This window comes from Genypterus blacodes, unplaced genomic scaffold (assembly GCF_046128005.1).
Source record: "Genypterus blacodes isolate CSIRO-AG114 ecotype Tasmania unplaced genomic scaffold, CSIRO-AGI_Gbla_v1 ptg000139l_1, whole genome shotgun sequence".
NCBI classification, from domain to species: domain Eukaryota; kingdom Metazoa; phylum Chordata; class Actinopteri; order Ophidiiformes; family Ophidiidae; genus Genypterus; species Genypterus blacodes.
In genome coordinates this window covers 1,941,910-1,963,627 of record NW_027466941.1, presented here as the reverse complement: position 1 = coordinate 1,963,627, position 21,718 = coordinate 1,941,910, and the positions used below count along the sequence as shown (strand labels likewise).

Genomic DNA, 21,718 nt, shown 5'->3' with positions numbered 1-21,718 from the left:
AAATTAAGCTACATATTAAGTTTGAGGGAAATTCAAAATTTGTTTGTGAAAATAAATTAAGTTAAATTACTTAACCAGCATTGAAAACCCCAAACAAAAGAAAAACACAAATAATGCATTAAAAGTGACATTTATTTAACACTAAACTTTTTGTACAGTATCATAACAACAAAACCCAAAAGGCTGCAGCTCTACATCACACAGAAATCAGCGTATGGTTTCATTTCAAAGCCATGGCAGAAGTATGAAATCACCGATAAGACAAAAAGTTAAGTTTGGTAGAACAGATGGACTCATAATGTCTCAGTCCAGAATATCTTCAGGATTCTCCTTAAATCAAAGTAATTACAGCTCATCATTCACTGTATGCCTCACAAATCTGCATGTAGGGGAAACATCCTCTGGGTTTTCTTGGTATGTTTCTAAAAGTGCACCAGCATACAACATTCTTTCATATCATGGTTTTACATACCCTCTAGTTAAGATATAGCATCTTCCAGGCAAAACAAAAATAGAGAAAAAGTCAAATCTCTTCCCTTCACCATCTGTCGATAAGAGAATTTATTGTAATTTATAATCAATTCAGACAATTGATCCACTGACGCCGACTCCACTCAGGACCCATCGCCTCGTCGTCGTCCACTCATATCTATCAGAACAGACTGGACCGGCTCAGATTGTCCCTATATAAGATTCATTCTAATACACGGTGAAGGGCTTTACCCAATTTTACTACACATAAAACAGGAAAGTAAACCTTTAATCCTCACATGGATGCAGTTTTGGTCTGTCCCACTGTATTTGATAAGATACCACAAAAAATATCAGAATTGCAAGCATGAATGTTAACTTTTGATGAAAATGCCCTTAATGAACAGTAACTAATGACCTAGAAAACCAGCAGCCAACACTGCCCCCTCCTGGATAGAAGAGGAACAACACTACTTAAAGCCGACGGGTGAGTGAATTACGTGGTAAATGCAAGTTAGCGTCGTCGTTAACATCCTAATATCTAACAATTTTTTTAAGTGTATGTGGCCGTCTACAAACACCCTATGACAGTCACAACAAACCAGGACGTGACCAGTGTGGGTTACAAAGTGGGTCATGCTTTAAAGAGGCCGCTCGTACCTGTTGGCTGTCAGGTGAGTGTCGCCAACGTCCGGACTCTTTTATTTTACCATCCCAAACGATATAGCCGTTACTCGTTTACGTTACAGAAAGAGATGGATTTTAACACTTAACATTCGCCACTAATGAGTACACTGAAGGGACTATTACTGTTATCATTTTTCCATTAATTAAGTTTCAAACAAAATCAAAACCAGAGATATAAGTCCTGAATATTTTTGTCTTCTTCTAAACCATCTTGGCCGATGTGGTCGTGTACGTGGCTTCACTTTCCTTCAGAAGTGACGTTTGTGTCCAGTTCTTCCCACGTCCGACATCCTGAATCCAGAGAGTGGAAAAAAAATCTAATTTAGACTGGGACTTCTGTCAACAGCAGTAATGTTTAAATATTCATGGTTTATGGCTTAAAAGTCGTTCAAAGGTTCAGTTTACATGCACGTCTTTAGGTTTCTGACACTGTTTGGCCTAAATTGTTTGTCTTATATTCATTTATGAGTAATTACAAGCTTCCAAGTGCGATGCTACGTAAACAAAGGCAGCAGAGTCAAGCCTACTGGTTGGTTAGCTTGAACTTCAAGGTCGTGGTTTCTGATTATAGGAGGAGAACCGGGACAATGAGCACTGAAGGTAAACGCTCACGTCATCAACCTGCCTCTACTACTTCCTACGCCAACACTGAACCTTGGCCCTTGACATTTTGGAGTACTGTGTGCATGTAAACGTCTCCGATGAAGAACCCGGGTAAGAGCAGAGTCTGAGCGGCAGCACGATCCGTCTCACCCTAATAGATGAAGAGCACCCTTGTCCGGGGCAGGGTGGCATAGGTGGGGTCGGCCAGTTTGCGGACTCTGGAGTAGTTGACGAAGCCTCTGATGAACAGCATGAAGCCTGCAGTGCAAACAAAAAAGGGGCAGCGATCAATATCACTTCAATCACACAGACAGAAGAGAATCAACACTCTACCTTGGACAGTAAAGCATCCGACTTACCCAGAGCCAGGAACACCCACCACAACCAGTACTGCCCATCAAAGTAACCAGGGAAGTAGGTGGAAAACTGGAACGAATATGGAGACAAAGCCAAAATTGTTAGTTGCTGTTTGGCTGCAGAATAAAACCTCTTTGTGTGAACGAATGCTGCGGATTCTCACCCTGACGATTAGAACCCATTTGATGAGGGACAGGCCGAAGCCGGAGATGGCCCCGTACCGGCCCGCAGCTGAGGTGGTCAGACAGAACGACAGGAAGAAGCCGATCCAGTTGAAAAGGAATGCCACTGAAGACGAGGGAGAGAGAGAGTAACGAAATGGCAGACAAATATTTTGAACAGTGAGGAAACCTGGAGAGTCTAAAAAGGCCTTACTGAAGAAAGTGAGCATGAAGATGCCATCGTTTCCTATCCGCAGCTGGTCGGCGTCTTCAAAGTCGTCCCTGGCCACAAAGTCATCCTCCTGCACCGACAACAACAAACACACACTCTCCATTAACACCATCTGGCCTGAGGTAGATTTGAGCGTTCTACGGTGAGACAAAGGTACCGTTACTCTGCCGGGCACCAGGGGAACAGCCGCCTCTACTTTGGATCGCTCGGCTTCATCGTAGGAGGGCAACGTGGTGGCAACGCTGTAGGAAGGAGGGTTAGGAAATCTCCCTCTGTCCTCCTTATACTCAAAGAAAGCTGAGGAGGAAACACAGAAGAAGGTTTAAACAAATAGAACAGATCCATTGTTGTTGGAACAGAACATTCAAGTCACAGATATCACAGCACAAAGTCTAATATGTTAAAAGATTCAGGCCTATGGAAAGATTCTAAGTAAAAAAAATCATGTCGGTTCTCTCAAGTCCTTAGTAACCGCTGCAACTTCATTTGGTAAAGAATTATGAACAATTTAACCGTACAAACTAGGGTTTTCAGGGCCGTGCTTGTATTGGGAAACACTGTTCCTGTCTGTGATGCGTTCAAGTCCCGCCGTGTGTCGTGATATGGAATCTTAAATGTTTGTGAATGGATTTTGGTTGAGTAAAGCACAAATAAGAACAAATATCACAAACAGCAGGCTGAGCAGATATCAGATGTGGCTCATGCTGCATAGGGACTTTAACAGCAGCTGGTGTTTAGAGGGTGAAACTGCACTTTTACTTCCTCTGAAGAGAAACAAGTAAAGAGGCCCTGAGAGGAGCAGGAGAGCTTCCATTGCTCTTTAGCTTGTGTGCCATGCAGCTGGCTCCCATCCAGGAATCCTCCTATTTAATGTTTAACCACACGCACACACAGCATTGTTGCAGGTCTATGCTTCAGTCGGGACCACACCCACTTATGTAACATGTTGGCACACAGCCTGTGGTGTGAGATAAGATAAAGACCTGGCAGAGGAGCTATACTGCGGCGTATAGGGTCAATAAGGCCAGAGGTCAGTTAAAAACAACAACGACAACACCAACAACCATGTAGTCAGGCTCTGCACATCACACTCACACTGACTCTCACAGGTCTGAGGAGTTTACACCCACGCTGGACATTTCACAGTGGCATCTTTGAGACTTTGAATAAACCTGCTGAATAGTGACGGGCGTGAATTCTTCGTCGTGCAGAAACAAGTGGACAAATAAACCACAAGTACAGGATTCTGACCCCAAATCAAGTCTGAGGGTCTGATCCATTTATTACTCTAATTATAAAAGGACGTCATCATTCTCTTCCCCCTCTGATTCAGTCATGTGTGTCGTAGGGAGCTGTGAAGATTACAAACCTGCATTGGCTGCGGCCACACTGCTGTAGGGCGGAGGGGACTCCGGAGCTGGAGCCTCCTGGGACGGCTGGGCCGGTTCCTCCTCATTCACCAGCTAGAGAAATGGTAGAATACTTAATAGGCTGAAGGTGGAGGCCATGGGGAGTTACTTTACATGATGCAGTGAAATCAATCTTATAGTTATAGATCAGTGAGGAAGGGGAGCGGTATGATGTGTGACTCTGATGACAGCTGAGCTTCAGATGCACGTTAACATGTTTGGACACAGGATGTACAGACAGACAGGCGGACAGATGGACGCGTTAAGGGAAGTAAAACCCAAATCGGTGATGACTAAGGGGGGAATCATGTCATTAATGTGCAACAAGTGGCCTTTAGGGGCCGATCAGGTCCACTGGTCCGTTTAAACACATTACTGCACCACAGTCACCGTTAGAAAAGAAAACAGTCTACACTTTAACTGTAAATATATGATCCCGAGTGCAGACAGAACCACAGACAGCGTTACCGTCAGCTGATCAGACAGTAACGCTATTTACCTTATCTGACATTATGAACGCAAACTGGACGTAAACTAGCTCACGTGATTAAAAATGTAACCAATGACATCTTATTTTAATGGAGGTCTTTGGTGAAAGATGAGGCAGGTTATGTTGGGTTTAGATCACCCAGCAGAGTAACGTGACGGCAGCTACACGCCTTTTCGGGCCAAAACGCTACATGTGAGCTAACGCGCTACAAAATTAAAAGTAGCGTTTAATGTTATTCGCTATATTTCTTGTTGGATCTGGTCTGAATCGTGTTTCGTTGATGAACCGTCTCGGTGTAGCGTCGAGGCACGCAGAGCAGCTGAGGCCGTAAACAAGCTGCACAGCGCGGCGCTTTCCTAAGAACGCTACCAGCTAACTTAGCCGCAGAGACGTTTCAGCGTGTGTGTGCAAACCGTTACGTACCTCCTGATACCTCACGTTGCTGTTTTGTTCCGCCATTTCGAAAGAGAGGCGAAAGATTACCAGTGTCCTTGGATCAGTTTCGATTTTGAAGGTGATCGATGTGGAAAGAATCTGGTTGCGAAGTAGCGAAGCTAACACTCCCTTCTAGTCGGCCATCTCCTTCCGTCCCCCCTCCAGATTCCAGAGGTGCCTTCATGGACAAGTGGAAATCTTGAGTAATCCAAAAAGGCAAACTGTACGTGTTTGTACCTGGTATGTTTTGTCTTTCTATATGATGAACCTTATTATCTTAACAATTATTGTAGCTATTACTAGCTATTAAGAGCACTACACCGATGTAGTAGATGGCTGTCTAACTCAACAAAAACGCGCCATTAAAAGAGCGCGAGTTCTACTTAAAGAAGTAATTTAATTGGATAAAGATTTACCACAATAGAAGAATTTGCATAGATTTCATTTATCTTCAGTTTCTGTTTATATGTCACGTAATTTGGGCCGTGAATAGAGAACAGATGTTTGCAGCTGTAAGTAGAAATAGCGGTATGGGATATTTACGAGGGCACCTGAAGGCAACAGTGTTGTTCCGTCTTGTCATGTGGCAGGAACGGGAGAGGATACAAACATGGACACCCACACACACATTGAAACATTATACGCGTTTTATTAAAAGAGTAAACACCAAAGTCATATGACCAATCATCGAGTAAGTTTGCATGTATAATCAATCAATCCAGCATCAGAAGATTTCCACAAGTATTAGTTCTTCAAACACTGAGTTCTGTCCCTGTAATAATGGCTCCCGTTTAGAAAATGGTAAAAGGAATGCTGTAAATGTTGGTTCTACAAAGTGCCTTAAGGGTCCTCAGACATTGGGAGAGGATTCCTCAATCCTACTTGGGGCCAGTGGGAAGTGAATCCACTAGTTTGTTGTGCACGTGCATCATCCCTAGAGTAAAGAAAAGGAGGATCAGCACATTTTTCATTGCCGAAGTCAGAGCTCATCCTGTTTTTCACTTTAAAAAACCCTCACCTTTAAAGTATTTCACCGTTTTGACCCGCAGTTCCAAGGTGGCGTCCTCATCACACACAAACACTGTCTGTGGGTGCTGCTGGAACGCAGACACGGTCCACATGTGATTCACACCTTCCTCTATAGCTTTATATAGAGCAAAGGCCTTGTGTGCCCCAGTGATGAGAATCATGACCTGGAATTAGACAAGAACATAAATAAAGCAACAGCACGCATCACAAAAACAGAACACATTTAGCATTCCTGTAGGCTCCTAACCTCTTTTGCATCCATGACAGTGCCCACTCCCACAGTCAGCGCCATGGTGGGCACCTTCCCCAGATCACCATCAAAGAATCGGGCATTAGCCAATATGGTGTCACTCGCCAGGGTCTTCACTCTGGTCCTAGAAGCCAGACTTGAACCAGGCTCATTAAAGGCAATGTGGCCGTCCGGTCCGATACCTGAAAGAGGAGTTCAGCCCATAACAATCACATACCAGCACTATTTGGACACAAGTGTGACCAAAGTGTATTCATTATCAACGATGTCGCCTCCTGACCTCCAACAAACAGCTCGATCCCACCAGCAGCTTTTATCTCATCCTCAAAGGCTTTACACTCTGTCTGCAGGTCAGCGGCGTTGCCATTCAGGATGTGTGTGTTCTCTGCTTTTATGTCTATGTGCTTGAAGAAGTTGTTCCACATGAAGGAGTGGTAGCTCTCAGGGTGATCTCTGGGAAGTCCTGAAGTCGGGACATTGGGACAGCATATAAGATAAGATCACAGCTGTAAACAGTTCCTCAAGTGTACAGTTACTCTACATATTTAATGTTTTACAGAAAGATGGGAAAATACGTACCTACATATTCGTCCATGTTGAAGGTTTTCACATACTGGAACGAGATGTCTCCTTTCTTGTAGAACTCAATCAGTTTTTTGTAACATCCCAGAGGAGTGCTTCCTTAATACAAAGAGATTACAAACACAATGAAGACAGATGGAAGGTGTATCTAGGCTGTATAGAGCTGCCATGAGGGAACACAGGCTGAGGAAGGTAGATGCCAACTCGCTCATTCTCTTGAAGGGGCTTAATTGGGACTGTGTGTCATCTCTTTTGATCCAGCCTCTGAATCGCCCTGCTCTTTATGGTGGAAACACCTTTTATTATCGTGAATACAGCCCTTGTATCTCTGCCTGTCACCTTTTATGACACACTCTCTCTCTGTCTCCTATTTCACAACGAACAGGCATTTAGTAAAATTCCATTGGTATGTGTGATGTCATTTATGGGGGGTTTGCTCGGGTCGTTCCATTCACGTCTACCGCTACTAAAATTTGGTAACGCAAATACAAAACAATAAATGATAAAACTCCTGATTTTTGTGTCGATGCAAATGTATTGAACCTAATGCAAATGTCGGACTGCTGAACTTGTGTTTTTGGAAAGTTTGGAGGTGGTGTTTGTTGCAATTTACCACAAAGATATAAGCATACAAACACAGGCTCTCCAATTATAATACTAATATTAAAATATGTATAATAAGTACATTCTAGTACAAACAATAGGATAAGATGTGACTCCTATTGTTCATAATAAACAATGCAAAATAGCTCTTATGTACCAATATTTTCACTTTTTTCAGGACTATCAATACTTTTACTGCCATGCTTCAGCAAACTTACACCTTTACTTCCCCATTATTATTGCATCATGCTATACTTAACGCACAAGACTGAATCAGCAGTTGCGCAACACTTACAGCAAATCTCTTCCCCTTGCTAAGTGATTTGTCTGGGTGGATAGAGTAAAACCTTTTTTACCAGTAGGGAGCCCTAGGGTGAAGTATCTGTCAGGTGCTGGTCTGAAGAGTAGGATCTTGTTCCTGATGTACTTTGCAGCCCACTCGCTCGCCTGGTCGTAGTCGTTGAGGATGATCAGCTTCATGTTTCTGGAGTAACACAAATCAGAGAAGAGGGAGAGTTTTGTGTTCAGCGCGGAGTAATCTAGGACAAAACACACCTAAATCAGACTTTAGACTCATCAAGACGCCGTATCATCCGAATCTAAAGTGAGATCATCGCTAATCCGCGTGGCGAGATACAGTTTAATGCCACACTGTTGTTACAACGTGGCGAGAACTTTTAACTCTTCTGCATGATAGTTTGAATATAAGTGAATGGAAACAAAGGAAGCATCAACCTCTGTGTTGGATTGCAGCCTTCCACTCCAAGCAGACAGGATCTGGATCTGGATCATGTGACGCCCCTACATTTGCAGTGCACGCGTATTCTCGCCGTTATGGTAAATTTCTTGAAACGGAATTTAGAGAAAATAGCGTAGGGATACACGAGTGGCTACGTCCATTTTTCCAAAATAAACTACTAATTTAGCGTGAGGATACACAAGTGGTAATGTAATGGTGTGTTTTGTTGTATTTACGTGAGTACGGGATGTTTTATCTGTCATTTTGGAGATGAGGGGGGTGGCACGTCTGTCTAACTATGGTGAGGTTACTTAATGCCCAGTTACTATGATGGGGCAATATTGTTGTTGTTTTGAGTTTGTTTCAACACTAACAAAAGGATAATATTTAATTTACCTTGTGTTTTCATGTGAATATGTTAAGTATGTTAAGTATGTACATTGGCGATACCCCCCTGCTTCACAGTGGTACGTGCCCAGTAATGTATGTTTGTGTTTGGAGGTGAGACAGACAGGTATGTTGACGGAGCATTTCGCTTATAAAACGCATTTCATTGTTGTATTGACAGTAAAGTGACTTTGTCCAAGGCGAGAATGGTGTAGCAGATAAAGCTGAGGTTTGTACTTGAAATTGTTTCGATGTTAAACAACATTTTTTTGAGTGTTTTCCTTTTTCGTTTTTGCCGCGTTTAGAGAACTGCATTGTGGGTAATGCATTTTCTCGTTTTCGCTGAACTTAAAGTAAATGTGCGTGATTTTGTGTTAGTGTGTTGTCAGACTTGTCCTTACAACAGCAATATCAGTCATTGCTAGTAACAAAGGAAAAGTAGTATTCAAATAATATTTCTATGTGCACTGTAAAATGTGGAAATATTATTTATTCAATATGAAGCCATTAAAGGTCATGTGTTAGCAGTTGTTTTTGTAAAACGGCGGTAGTCATTTGTGTATCCTCACGTTAACTTTGCAGTTTATTTTGAAAAACGGACATAGACTTGCGTATCTTTGCGCTGTTTTCGCCAAGTTCCGTTTCAATCCATTTACCACAAAGGCGAGAATACGCGTGCGCTGCAAATGTAGGAGCTGGACGAGAAGTGAGTTATCAGCTGCTCTCACACTCCAGAGTGAGACATATTCTGAGAAAAAAGTTAAATCTGTCGGCTCTTGCTATAAAATGGCGCTTTAGAGGAAGTTCCCAGGAAATTTCAACTCAACGATACAATGCCAAGATCTTACTAAAACATTTACTTCAGTTTATTTTAGATGAGGCTCGAATGTATGTATGCATCAAAAGTAGTCGAAGGTTCATTAACAGACAAACACATTCTGCCTAAACTGAGGACACAAACAAAAGTACTTTTCATGTTTTTATTGAACATGTAAAGTAAGTGTTTCATAATTGGTAGAACGTTCATCATCATCACCACCATCAGCAAATAACCTCCATACATTTCCTCTTTAACTGCCGATCCGACAAATTTCCAGAACTTTATTAAACCATATTGAAACACAGACCAGAACACGTATAGGGCGCACAACAGAAATAAATACCATCATGTGTACAGTGCTCACTGTCAAACAAAAAGGCTTATTGCAGCTGGTTTTTGATTTTTTTTTTGTTTCATGCTTATGTTGTCAGACAGTGGTCAGTGTGCTAAACATCCTGCCTGTGAAGTGCAAGCCCTCAAACACCTCTCGCCAACTCTGATACACACCCAGGCCGCATCTCAGTGTGAAACAACTAGTTCCCATTCAGCTTTTTCCATTTGATATCCCACAGCATAATAGAGCCCTTGAACCAGGAGTAAAGCAGCAGCAGTAGCAGCAGCAGCAGCAGCTCATGTGGGGCCGTAAATCTGCCAGATGTTTCAGCGTAAAAGAGAAAACTTTGTTCAGACTGAGGCACAGCCATGGGGGTATTGGGGGTGGGTCAGGGAAGGGGATCTGCCTGCTTTAGTCGAGGTCCATGTCAGGCTTGTTTTCTGTGGTTTCCGCCGCGGGGTTGTCTGTGTTGTCGGTCGTTCCCTTGCCTGCCGTGTCGTCTTGGGCCTTCTCCTCTCCGTTGACGGGCCCATTCTGCTCCGCCGTCTTCTCGTCCTTGGGCAGCTCCACTTTGGGTTTGGGCTTGGTCACGATGGGGTTGCAAGCAGAGAAAAGTTCCTGAAATATTCCAAGAAGAAAGCATGAGAACAACACATCAAATACATTAAATAAGTTCTTAATTTTTCATTTTAACATTTCTGCACTGGAATATGGATAATTGAGCACTTTTGGTGTTTGGTGGTCTCATGTGTCGACCCTCACCCTTGTTTTTGCCCTGACGTCTTTGACTTTGACTGATGGATCCACTGTCAAGGTCTGTTTGCTTTGCTGGTTCATGGCACTGTTCATCCAGATCATTACATCGCTGGCCAACTTATCAACTTTACTGACATCTGCCTCATCCAGGTGATCATACTGTTCCTCCTGAGGAGACAAAAAGGAAAGTTGATTGAAATACCCCTTGCCATGTCAAATGATGGCTGCATTTTTGTCTGAATAGTTTTGAGTTTCTAAACCATGGACATTTTTCTGCACCTTCATTTTGTATGCCTCAACAAATTTCATGTACTGCTGGATTTGTTTTCCTAACTCCTCATAGGCTTTTGGTCTCTCCTCAGCTTCCATAAATCTCTCCTGGATGGGCTGGCCCAGTTTCTGTAGAGCACATACATCAGTTAGAGATCGACAAACACATTTATTTATCACCAGAGGAGAAGGGAATGGCCGCATTACCTTCAAATCTGCCAGTTTGTCGATGTACACCTGTTTGGATTGGTCCTCTCCGTCCTCATACAACCAGTTTTCAGTATCCTCAAGTTTTAATGACAAAATATCTCTGTCCTGGAAACAAGAGTTACAATCAAACCTGCTGTTGTGCCAACGTTGTGTCATTCCTTATTTATTTAGGTCGGCAGAAAGTGAGAGTTTACTCACGGACTCGCTGACAAACTTCTCCAGCATCCCGTGCAGCTTGTTCCTCATGTCGTACACGTACTCTTCTACGTTATTCTTGGCGTCGTTTCTCTCCTTCTCCAGTTTGTCCTGCATGATCATCTTACCCTGAGGACAGTCCAGACAGCAGCGATCAGCGCTAAACACTTTCAAAACCAACTGGCCACAGATAAAACAGTCAGATGTCTTACCTCGTTTTCTACAAACAGATTGAGCATGTCGTCTGCTAGCTGCCACTGTGGACTGTTTTCAATTGGAAGCTCCAACACTTTTGTTTTCACTTTGGGCTTTTTGGCTTGTGGGGGCTGGTCAGCCTTCTTATCACCTTTGCCCTCCTCTGTGGTAGTCTGAGGGAAACAATAGTCATTAAATTCCCAAGTAAAACTCAAAGTAAACATGATTTCTTCCCTTTTGTTGATTGTTGTTTTCTTTCCCCACTGTGTCTCCCCCCCTTTTCCCCCTCCTGCCACAGCTCATGATACATGTTTGCAACAACTGGTACTGTGGAATGATGTCATCCTGTACAAACAAATCATCATAATAGCAACACCGATGTCATTTTAGTCTCCAGGGTTATTAAAAGCCCTCATGCTGGTGCAGTACCTCCATCTCTTCATTGTCAGGTGTCGTCTTCTCTTCTGTCTCCTTCTGACCGTCTGTCTGAGCCGGCTGCTGTTCCTCCTGGTCAGTTTGCATTTTGCTCTGCTGAGGAGAGAAAAAAAAAGGTGCTCAGGCTTTTTGGTCTCGACACACCAGTACAAATCCAGGTTCATTTCTTGGTCAATATAAAAGGAGAACATCTAGACTTTAAAGACCTACCTCCCCGTCTTTGTCGCTGGCCTGTTCTGTTTCCATCGGTTCCTCTGCCTCGTCAGACTTCTGAACCTCAACCAGGGAGGCACTGGACACACTGAAGATGCCATGGATGTTCACTCGCACCTTGACTTTGACCTTGGAGCTCTCTCCAGACGCCTGCGGGACAACTTTCTGGATCAGAAACTGACCTGGAGATTAAAACAAAGAAGAAATCTCATTACCATTATATCTACAGTGAGTTAGTAGTTAGACATACTTGTTGATTAAATGCTTACCAATAGTGGGATCAGGGTAGGGCAGCTCGTTGGGAGAGCTGTAGTAAGCCTCCAAAGAGAAAGGCTCTCTCCGGTAGAAGGTCAAGACTTTAGAGAAAGGTGCTGCATGGTTCTTAGGGAACACCTCACATTCACTGCATTGGAAGAAAAGGTAGGAATGATTAAATATAAATGAATAGGACCCACGAAAACGGCCAAAGAAAGATGAATCAAGTTTACCTGATGCCTTCCTCTACAGCAGAAGTCCACTTCAAAGAGATCGGATATGGAACGACGTCAGTGGTGCAGAATTCGCGAACTTTGAAGGCGGGAGACAGGATTGCACACTGTGGAGACACCGGCAGTACTTTAGTGTAAATCAGTCATAATCAAACATGAAGAACCTCACCAGAGCCTTTTAGACTGTATATACCTGCAGAGCACATCCTCTGGCCACCGCCTCATCAGCATTCAGAGTGGTGCTCAGCTCCTTCCCAAAGAACTTGCTAATTCTCTCTTTGACGGACGGGATCCGAGAAGCTCCGCCCACTATCTCCACTGCATAGATGTCCTCCTTCTTCATTTCTTCGTTAACAAAAGGCAATGTCACAATAGTACATAATCTGTGAGAGAAGTTTGATTTGTAGTATGAAGGAAATGAATACTCACTAGTGTTTTCCAGCAGACTTTGAAGTGGAGCTTCTACTCTGGCCAAGATGTCAGCACACATCTCTTCAAACCGAGCCCTTTAGCAAAATAAAGACATTTTGTGAGGTTCAAACTTTTAAGAGGGTGACGATAAAAAACATTCTTCAAGGGAGGCCTTGGCCTACCTGTTCATTTTTGCAGTGACATCGATGTCATTCATGAAACACTCAATGTTGAGTGGCAGGTCAGAGATGTTGGCACTCATCAGCTTTTTCAGTTTTTCACACTCCTGGTAGAGCCTGACCAGAGCCCTGGGCTTTGTTTTGACATCAAGCTTGTACTTCTTGGCAAATTCCTCACAGAAATGCCGGACCAGCATCTCATCAAAGTCCTTCCCTCCCAACTCCGGATCGCAGGCTGTAGCAAGAACCTGAGCGGCAAAGATAAGAAGATAGTTAAAGGGTTAAAGAAAAGCCAGCTACAGCTCAGATAAAGCATCTGTGTTGTTATGTACAAACCTTGAGTTTGCCCTTATTGAAGGCACAAACTGAGGTCTGATATCCAGAATGGCCCAGGTCAATGAACACAACATTCCTGGCCTTTTCCTCTGGAGGTGGAAGATCCTGTTTGTAGATTCCATATGCCAACGCCACTGTAAGGAAATACATCTCAGTTAATTTAACAAACACTTAGTAATTAATGAGAATGTGTGTGTTTCACAACTTGGCTGGCTTTGAACATCATTTCTAATCAGTGCAACAACTGGTTTAGGCAACATATTTTTGCCCAAATCTAAGTCACGAGTGTCCACAGACCTGCAGTCGTCTCGTTCATGAGCCTCAGGCAGTTGAGTCCGGCGATCTGTGCAGCATCGACTACTGATCTCCTCTCAGCATCGGTGTAGTAGCAGGGAACCTGTACAGAACAACGGCACTTGAAACTAACTCATTTCCCAAAGTGCTGTAGGATGACTGTGTTATTTTGTAACACTTACAGAAACGACACAGTCAGCCACCGGCTTCTTCATTGCATTCTCTGCCGTCTCCTTCAGCTTGGTCAGCAACATGGCGGTGACCTGTTCAATGCTGAACACTTTCTCCTCCTCCATGTACATAACCTGCAGTCACAGACATGAACATGTTGACCACATGGTAACCACAGTTTTTAGGTTGTCAGTTTGCTTCCAAGTGGCAGAAAGACAAAAAAAAATAATCAGTGTCTCTGTTGATTTCCTTAAGCAAAGCTCGTGCGTTGTAGGCGCCAAAGACTCTTGAGCAAGCATGAAGCAAAGCACTTCTCAGGCCCTTTGGTTGCTTTGGTTGCTTTTCACTGAAGAAAGACTTTCACTGCTGCCTCTCTCTCCCCTGGACAGGCTGAGTAGAGCTGCAGTGCGATGAAGACGGTGCCCAACTTCACATTAACTGGCTTCTCTTCTCACTTTCTCTATTCAATTTATTTGTGTATTTAACTCTGTCTATTTAGAATATGTTTCGAGTAATAACAGACACACAACATCAGTGACAGTATTATCAACATAAAACAAACATAAATGTCTAGACAGAGAAACAGCTGGGTGACACCCAACATCACAGTAACAACAACCATGACATCACACTTTAGTCTCCTGCACATTATATAACTGCAGCTTTATTCGTCTCTTACCTTGATGCCAGTTGTGCCTGAAGGCATCTGTGCGATGTCATAGACCAGGCTGGACTTGAGGCGGTGCACATACGGGTCTGAGAACGCTCGGCCATGAAACTTCTTGAAGCCCTGGACTGTGTTCTTACAGTTTGTGACCACCTGGTGTGTAGAGACGCGAGACACAACTTCATTATCTGTGTATTCCAGACTTGAAAGGATTGATTTGTGTTAATAGTATGACACATGGACAGTATGTTGTACATGCTCACACGATACACACGACTCTCTCTCCATCACACACACACAGTACCTGGCTCTTTGCAGCTGCGCCAATAGATCGATTCCGTGGTCCGAATGAAACGCATGCTCTAAAAAGAGACAGAAAACAAACACACATCCAAAAACGTGTGTAATGTAACACTGTGATGCCGTCGGCGCAGCGGGGATGCGGATGAAGAATGGTGCAGTTTAGCAGCAGCGGCGGCGCTCTGACAGCCCCAGCCTCAGCCCGGCCTCCTCCCGTCATGTGGCCGTTATTGCCCGCAGGGTGGAAGAACACACTGATTGCGGCGGCGTCCTCGCGTTAAAACGTCGATCACATCGTAATAGGGAGAAACAATCAATTCCACCATTGTGCCGAGTGATAGTTTGATTCATTTCAACGACATACTAGGTTAGCATTAGCGCGAGCGCTCACATGCCATTTCCTGTTGTGAAATCAATGATGGTTAGCTTGCTAGGTAGCGAGGTTTTAGCTTCACGTTCTAACCTCGGACATCGTGTTACCGCCACGCATGACGCGACACAAAGCGTCAATGTACGGCTGATCGCTCCTACTTACGGTGTACATCGGTCGCTGTATTCGTTGGCGACAGTTTCGATCCCCCCGGCTCTGGCTACCGCTACATAGCAGTTGAGAAAGCCGACGTCAAATCCAACAACCGACATGTTTCGCTGAGTTCACAATGAACAGCGCGGCGTAGAGAGGAGAGGAAGAAGAGGGTCAGAGGAAGCTTCAGTGTTTGGTTCGCTCGTTTCAGCTCAGCCCGTGTTGCTATGACGGCACGCTTCTTATGGCGTCAGGTCGGTCGCTAGCTTTGAAAGCAGAGCGGTACCAAAGGTTCGGCTTCTGCTGCTGCTTCTTCTTCTGTGGTAGTGCCTCTATCGACAGGGATTTGATCGACTCGTAGCCCCTTACGTCGTGACGTATTTCCGGTTATTGGTAAATACACTCGACAGTCCGGTTTCCTGCGCGTCCCAGATGTTTGACGCGTTTTAACATGTTTGTGATCGAATTAGTGTTTAACACAGCCGATCTCTAGATTTGTGTTGATATTGGTTGCTTGTTCATGTTCAAATGAAATATAAGGAGCAGCTGACCTTCAGACTCCATATAATCAGAGTGGATGAACACAAAACAGAAGGCTGGAATGATTGAAGTACAGAGCAGGTTCACATATATATTTTCCATCTTTATTTGGGAGAAACACAGATTTATAATACAGAGCAGTGGACAGCTGTCAGACGTGGTGAGCGTTCATTCGTCGTTCTCATAGTTGGCGGGATTCTTCTTCTTGCCTTGCTCATAAACTTCGTTGCCCCAGGAGTACGTCATGTACATGAGGACCATGGCTGAAGGAGAGAGCAGGAGACAAGTCAGTTAATTACAATACTGTCCGAGGCTTCCCAGGTAGAGCAGGTTAATTCATCCATCTGTAAACCTTTTCCACAACACAATTCTTTAGAAACAGTTGATGAATTAAAATGTAAAAACCTACGGGGGGCGACTCTAAAGAAGGACCACGTGACTCGTCTCCACACATTGGCGAGTCCTTTGGAGACGTAGTTGGGGAAGGCCCTCTGTTCAAACGGCGACATGCTGTATGTGATCTGATGCCTGATCTTGGCCAAGTTTCCAAAGTGGCGCCCCATGTTCTCTCCGGACAGCTGATCGATCTGAAACAACAATGATCCATTTGAAAAGGAGTAAATACTAAGGACTCAAACACGAGACGTGATTGGGTACTAAAGTGATACAGTTGAACTATTTTACTATTGAGTAAAATCTCTAACATGGAGGCTCAGATTAGTTCAGTGTCTTCTTCAGCTCAGTCCTTCACTCCTGTACTTTCCCACCGTCTCACGGGTCCGTAACATGCCCACAGAGCTTACATGTATAACAATATAACACAGAATATGGGCACTTATTGTCAAACTAAGGCTGGTGGAGGGCAATGTTGTTGTTCAGTGGCTTGTTTTTTGATAGCTAATGTTAGCCTAGCCACAAACAGACACCTTGACACGATTTGTTTGAATTTAATGTGACTGTTTGACAGATAGAAGTCGCGTCTAGATAACGTGCTACATACTGAAGGAGGGGTTGCTTTCTATTAGCTGATAATACACGGAAAATACATAGAAAACGACCATGTTACTGGTGACATTGAAGCTTACCGTGTTGGCTCCTCGACGGCGTTTTCTTCTTGAGCTTCCGGTGTACGTCCTTTAACATGTCGGCGGGATTGGCGCCACCTGCTGGACTGGAGTTTGACCAACAACAGGAAAGGGACTGAGTCGTTTTTTCCCCTTCCAGCTGCAGTTTGAGGCGTTGTTCCAACAAAACAATTCCAGGATTAATTATCCGGTGAAAAAGCTCCTTTAGCTGGATGTTTGATCAATGCTATTGAGAGGTTATGTCAGCAGTTACCACGCCTAGATGAGCTATACTATTATTGATTAGGGACTGAATACATAAAAGCTGAGGACATGTTCTATTCTTGTTTTAGAAGATTTAACCTCCTAACTCGTCTCTTTAGGACTAACATCAGCATGTGTTCTGCTCTTTATTCGACCTTGGCTTTCCCTCTTGGTTCCTCGCTGACTGCATTCCAAAGAGGCTTTCACGCTGTTATTCAAAGGAATGTTTGACTCTGCCAGTTCAATAGTTAGACACCTTGAAAGATATATTCAGTTCTATAAATTGCATCTTGTATATTGTTGTACAAAAACCACATGCAGGCGTGCTATGTCATCAAGCTTCTCACCCTCTCAGAGATACAAGAAACACATAACAGAAATTCAGCAGCAACAGGATACAGTGAAGAAAAAGGTAAACATCTAAAAGCCGGGACGATACAGTCAGCATTCTCCGCTCAACCTTGATTGTAAACTACTGCAGCAAAACGCATTTATTTGGAAGCAACCATTGCTTGACGCCTCTTTCACCCTTAAATTCTTTATCATTGTTACATCTGTCTGCGGGTTCACCTACAGCCCTGTCTGCATGTCATGTGTCCTCTGGTGGTGACCTGATTTCAAGGCTAGAATCTGTTTACAATAGAGCTGATAGTGGCTTTGATATAAAGGCCACCGACAGCATTTTGAGACGAGTGTACACAGAAAACAAAATCTGCTAATCTGCTATTTTTTTTTTATTTTTCCAACTTTTCTGAGAACATGTCGACATATCTTAATTCTTTATGAACACCCATCAGCTGAGCACAGACACACAGTGAATTCAATCAATTTGCATAAATAGAATTGACACGACTTTAACCAGTACAAATTGATAAATATGCAGTCAGTTCATAGGCACACAGTTACTCAATGACCAGAAGTAATACATACACACTGAAACATTGACAGCTTTCATTCTGGACATCATGAGGACAGCTGTCCATGAGGACACGTTCACTAATCCTCAGGAATAAAAGGAAATGTAAAAGCTTTGACAAGAGTATGCGACTGTGTTTTCATATTTTCTCCAGAACAGGGCTACTTAAAAGTTGCCAGTTGTGTTAAATTAAAGAATATCAAAAGACCACCCACCCAAAATAAGTTAACAAAAACAGAACTTAAAAAAATACACACATTTCTTTCCTTGAGTGTGTCTAATTCAATTCCAAACAACTGCAGTGAGTTGAAGAATGCGATGCTTCTTTCCCCATCAAGGTTTAACATAAAGACATAAATGCCATCTCTTTACATTACAATAAAATATTTTTTGTTTTAGTTGAGCAAGCACACAACACATTTCATTAAGTAAACACACCTGTTGTTTCATGCATAGAGATTTTATAAATGCATGAAATCACTGCGCCTGGTCAGAACATCATACTTTCAATGATGGATGGTGTGACTCAGAAACCAGTCCACCTGTGGGGACGGTTTAGGAGCTTTATGGCGATGTTCTATTCAGCTTGTAAAAGAAAAAAAGAAGAAATGAAGAAGACATACGCAGATAGCTGGCTTAACGACACGTGCACCTTGTGGCGATCATGTCTTCGAACTCCTTGTAGACGTAGGACCCGTCCTCCTCAAAGATCATGACGCTCAGCGGGTTGTAATGGGAGGGGATGCAGGAGGGCCGGGGCACGGAGGCGTCCAGCTTCTCGTTGATGATGTTTTGCACCATGGCGTGCACAGGTGAACCGTACATGAAGCCCATGGTCCTTGGGCAGATGCCTTTGCAGTACCTGGGGTTGTATTTAGGTGGAAAAACAATCCAGTGATCCAGTTTGAGCTGGCTGAATCGCACCCTGAAATCATACAAGGCGCAGTCACTCGTCGGGAATTCAGAGCTTGGCAGAAGTTCGGGTAGGTGGATATCTTGGTGGAAGCTCTTATCCCCTTTTTTGCTCTTTGGCGATTCCCGCCTCAGTCTCCTCTTGTGCCCAATCCTCTGTTCTGGTTGGAAGACCATCTTCTTGTGAAACATGGTTTCTGCTGTGGCTGACCTTTGACCTATTTTTGCCTTCACAAGTGACCGCTGGGGGTTTTTGCTGATGTCATTGAAATAAAGAATCAGAGGCGGGGACCTCAAGCTGAACTCCAGGGGGCTTATACGCCCGTCGCCTCTGGCCTTCTGATCCTCCGGGCAGGTGATGTTAATGGACAGGTGAAGATTCTTCCTATGAAACTTTAAGCGAGGTTGAAGGAAAGTGGTGACGTCGACCTCCACCCAGCTCCTCCTGCTCCACCTGTCCGTGCTGACTGTGAAGTTGACGGTGTGATAGGCCCCGGGACACAGCTGACACTGGTGTGAGTGTTCCTCCTCCTTGGTACTCAGGTAGCACACAGAGTTGATAGACGCTGCACGATCATTGTCAAAACTGTACAGCAGGGTAGACTTGACAAGCTGTTCATTTTTACTGACTTGATCAAAGCTGTAGGAAAGATCTTGCATAAAACTCTCTGAAGGAAATGTGAGAAAACACCATGTCATCATCGTAGGCAAGTCTCAGGAAAACAGAACACAAATCTAGTCTACACCAAGATATTTTCCTCCGATAAGAACTGGGCCTATAGTTCTATAAATCATACAAAACAAACTTGAAGAAAATGAGATAATATAACATATAACCCTGAAATTAGAATTGGATAGTAGCCTCTATATAGTGCCAACACTCAAAATAGTTGATTCAATTGCTCTTTATGTAAACTCTTGCTGTGTTCTATAGTATTAATAGATCACAGAGCACAACTGGGACTAAGTAGATTGTAATTGTCCAACATTTAGGTTGATAAGCTCCGTTTTTGTGCTCAAACATTAAAAGCATGACGTTTGGATTAAAGTTTGACAGACACTCACCGTGACTTCTTACTGCCAGACATTCATCCTGGGGCTTGATGAGCCGGACTGTGTTGTAGCTGCTCCCGTCCAGGCTCCTCTGCACTCTGGAGGACTTCTCGTAGACCTCCGTTAGGTATTTAATGTATCTGTGATCGGGTTTGAGCTTCTTCTTCTTCATGCCGGGACCCCACCGGGAACCTCCGTGATCTGACAGGGCTTTGAGCAGCGGGGAGAAGATGCTGCCATACGGGTACCGAGCGGAGTCCCCCGGGCTGTGCAGGGCGTTGGAGGCGGCGTGGGAGGACCGAGCAGCAGGAGGACAGGTGCAGGTGAGCAGAATCAGTACGATCACAAGGCGCAAGTGACGAAGGACATCAGACATCTGCGTTTGTTTTTCCATCATAAAACAACGAAACCGGTGAAAACCAAGGAAACTCTCCGCTGAGAGCTCAACGGGTCAGCAGCACCAAACATGTGGCGCCGCTCATCACGCACACCTGCGGCCCATCAACTCCCTCATATGACGCAAAAGTACACGGAGCAAACTGCGCGTCCCGCTTCTGTCATGGTATTAATAAGCAAATAACACCAAATGCCTGCTTATATAGAGAGAAACTACCTGACTGTCACTCCGGATCCTGTCTCACTAAACTACCTTTGGCACTTAACTGTTAAAAATGATGATTTCCGGTTCAGAATAACGTGGCTTAACCTTCGCTGCGTTTTATTTAATAGGTTAACAAAACGAGTCTTTCAATTAATCTTATTAATACAAAGGGGGTTCTGGAAAAAAACTTCATAAAATCGGTCAAAATAAGTTAAAAAGGGAAGCTCTTTTCCACATATAGATATGATTACCCAGTAAAATCATGAGGATCACAGGATCTAGTTATAGAGGTTTCAGATTACATTTAAAACTATGTCGTAAGGTGTACAAATTTGAATTTTTTTCCCCATTTTAAGCATTTGTGTACATGTTTCCAAAGTGTTTGTGAATCCTACACATTTCATTCACATTCAACAACAACATCCAGTGTTGATGCAAACGTAAGATTTCGTGAATATATAGTTTGTATAGGTTAAGGGGTTCTTAGATTCTACGCCCCAGAACGTAACATCCTGATTTCTTTCCTATGTATTAATAATTGATCATCATTCGTCCATCACTGTCCTCCTTCAGAGTTGAGAGCCTGCGTTACCCCTCCAGTCCAGCAGGCGTCACTGTAGAGGTCCCCCTCTGTCACCTGGTCACCTGACTCCCACACCTGTTTCTCATTTCCCCTCTCTGGCCTGTAGTGTACTGTCTGCTGGGCCCCTTTACACACAAACTCAGTGAAGCATCGGTGTCTCCTGCCTCCTGCTAGAACCTTCCAGAGTCTGCGTTTGTGAGCCTGAGCCTCAGTCTGGCCTCATATCTGCCATCTGTAACTCTGTCTATTCTTACTTTAAACATTAACACAACCACTCTGTTATTTTATACTTATATACTTAACTATACTTTCTTATCTTTGGAACCTACTGTACATATTCCTAAGTACTCTCAGTGTATTTGCTGCAGGTAGTTCAGCCCATGCCATCATAGAAATACTTTGGATGAGATGCATATCCATATATACATGACCCATTACTATAGGAACAGGAATAAGCAGTTGAACAGCTTTTCTCTTCTCCACGGTCAAGCAAAATACACACCTATTTCTTTACTTTTGATACATTGATTTTAATGATCACACTGTTTTTCCT

The 21,718-nt window shown here is 43.7% G+C and overlaps 5 protein-coding genes across 7 annotated transcripts; all 5 read right to left on the bottom strand.

Annotated features, from left to right (window-relative positions):
• Nucleotides 1–114: 114 nt before the first annotated feature.
• Nucleotides 115–5,029, bottom strand: ndfip1 (Nedd4 family interacting protein 1). 2 transcript variants are annotated; one of them, XM_076164902.1, is made up of 8 exons: nucleotides 4,834–5,028; nucleotides 3,881–3,974; nucleotides 2,669–2,808; nucleotides 2,494–2,581; nucleotides 2,282–2,406; nucleotides 2,121–2,187; nucleotides 1,912–2,019; nucleotides 115–1,449 (listed from the first exon to the last, which is right to left on the bottom strand). In XM_076164902.1, exons 1-7 carry the CDS (start codon nucleotides 4,867–4,869, stop codon nucleotides 1,913–1,915), a joined length of 657 nt encoding a protein of 218 aa, XP_076021017.1. In that variant the 5' UTR covers nucleotides 4,870–5,028; the 3' UTR covers nucleotides 115–1,449; nucleotide 1,912. The 2 variants fall into 2 exon arrangements, with proteins under 2 accessions (XP_076021017.1, XP_076021016.1); XM_076164901.1 differs by having other exon boundaries at nucleotides 2,494–2,808; nucleotides 4,834–5,029.
• A 445-nt stretch (nucleotides 5,030–5,474) lies between these two features.
• gnpda1 (glucosamine-6-phosphate deaminase 1) lies at nucleotides 5,475–8,149 on the bottom strand. The gene is made up of 7 exons (XM_076164899.1): nucleotides 8,045–8,149; nucleotides 7,666–7,793; nucleotides 6,704–6,805; nucleotides 6,405–6,587; nucleotides 6,122–6,306; nucleotides 5,864–6,038; nucleotides 5,475–5,779 (listed from the first exon to the last, which is right to left on the bottom strand). The coding sequence occupies exons 2-7, from the start codon at nucleotides 7,787–7,789 to the stop codon at nucleotides 5,724–5,726; spliced, it is 825 nt and encodes a 274-aa protein (XP_076021014.1). The 5' UTR covers nucleotides 7,790–7,793; nucleotides 8,045–8,149; the 3' UTR covers nucleotides 5,475–5,723.
• A 1,252-nt stretch (nucleotides 8,150–9,401) lies between these two features.
• Nucleotides 9,402–15,589, bottom strand: hspa4b (heat shock protein 4b). Of its 2 annotated transcripts, none has more exons than XM_076164896.1 (19): nucleotides 15,245–15,589; nucleotides 14,714–14,771; nucleotides 14,422–14,562; nucleotides 13,754–13,876; nucleotides 13,575–13,674; nucleotides 13,278–13,411; nucleotides 12,945–13,189; nucleotides 12,781–12,857; nucleotides 12,545–12,696; nucleotides 12,352–12,458; nucleotides 12,133–12,266; nucleotides 11,861–12,045; nucleotides 11,645–11,746; nucleotides 11,233–11,388; nucleotides 11,024–11,149; nucleotides 10,823–10,930; nucleotides 10,625–10,744; nucleotides 10,352–10,513; nucleotides 9,402–10,207 (listed from the first exon to the last, which is right to left on the bottom strand). In XM_076164896.1, exons 1-19 carry the CDS (start codon nucleotides 15,349–15,351, stop codon nucleotides 10,001–10,003), a joined length of 2,544 nt encoding a protein of 847 aa, XP_076021011.1. In that variant the 5' UTR covers nucleotides 15,352–15,589; the 3' UTR covers nucleotides 9,402–10,000. The 2 variants fall into 2 exon arrangements, with proteins under 2 accessions (XP_076021011.1, XP_076021012.1); XM_076164897.1 differs by having other exon boundaries at nucleotides 11,645–11,743.
• Nucleotides 15,590–15,854: 265 nt separating this feature from the next.
• On the bottom strand, nucleotides 15,855–17,001 carry uqcrq (ubiquinol-cytochrome c reductase, complex III subunit VII). The gene is made up of 3 exons (XM_076164958.1): nucleotides 16,858–17,001; nucleotides 16,182–16,359; nucleotides 15,855–16,035 (listed from the first exon to the last, which is right to left on the bottom strand). The coding sequence occupies exons 2-3, from the start codon at nucleotides 16,333–16,335 to the stop codon at nucleotides 15,941–15,943; spliced, it is 249 nt and encodes an 82-aa protein (XP_076021073.1). The 5' UTR covers nucleotides 16,336–16,359; nucleotides 16,858–17,001; the 3' UTR covers nucleotides 15,855–15,940.
• An 853-nt stretch (nucleotides 17,002–17,854) lies between these two features.
• gdf9 (growth differentiation factor 9) lies at nucleotides 17,855–20,378 on the bottom strand. The gene is made up of 2 exons (XM_076164972.1): nucleotides 19,994–20,378; nucleotides 17,855–19,596 (listed from the first exon to the last, which is right to left on the bottom strand). Exons 1-2 carry the CDS (start codon nucleotides 20,376–20,378, stop codon nucleotides 18,653–18,655), a joined length of 1,329 nt encoding a protein of 442 aa, XP_076021087.1. The 3' UTR covers nucleotides 17,855–18,652.
• Nucleotides 20,379–21,718: the final 1,340 nt, after the last annotated feature.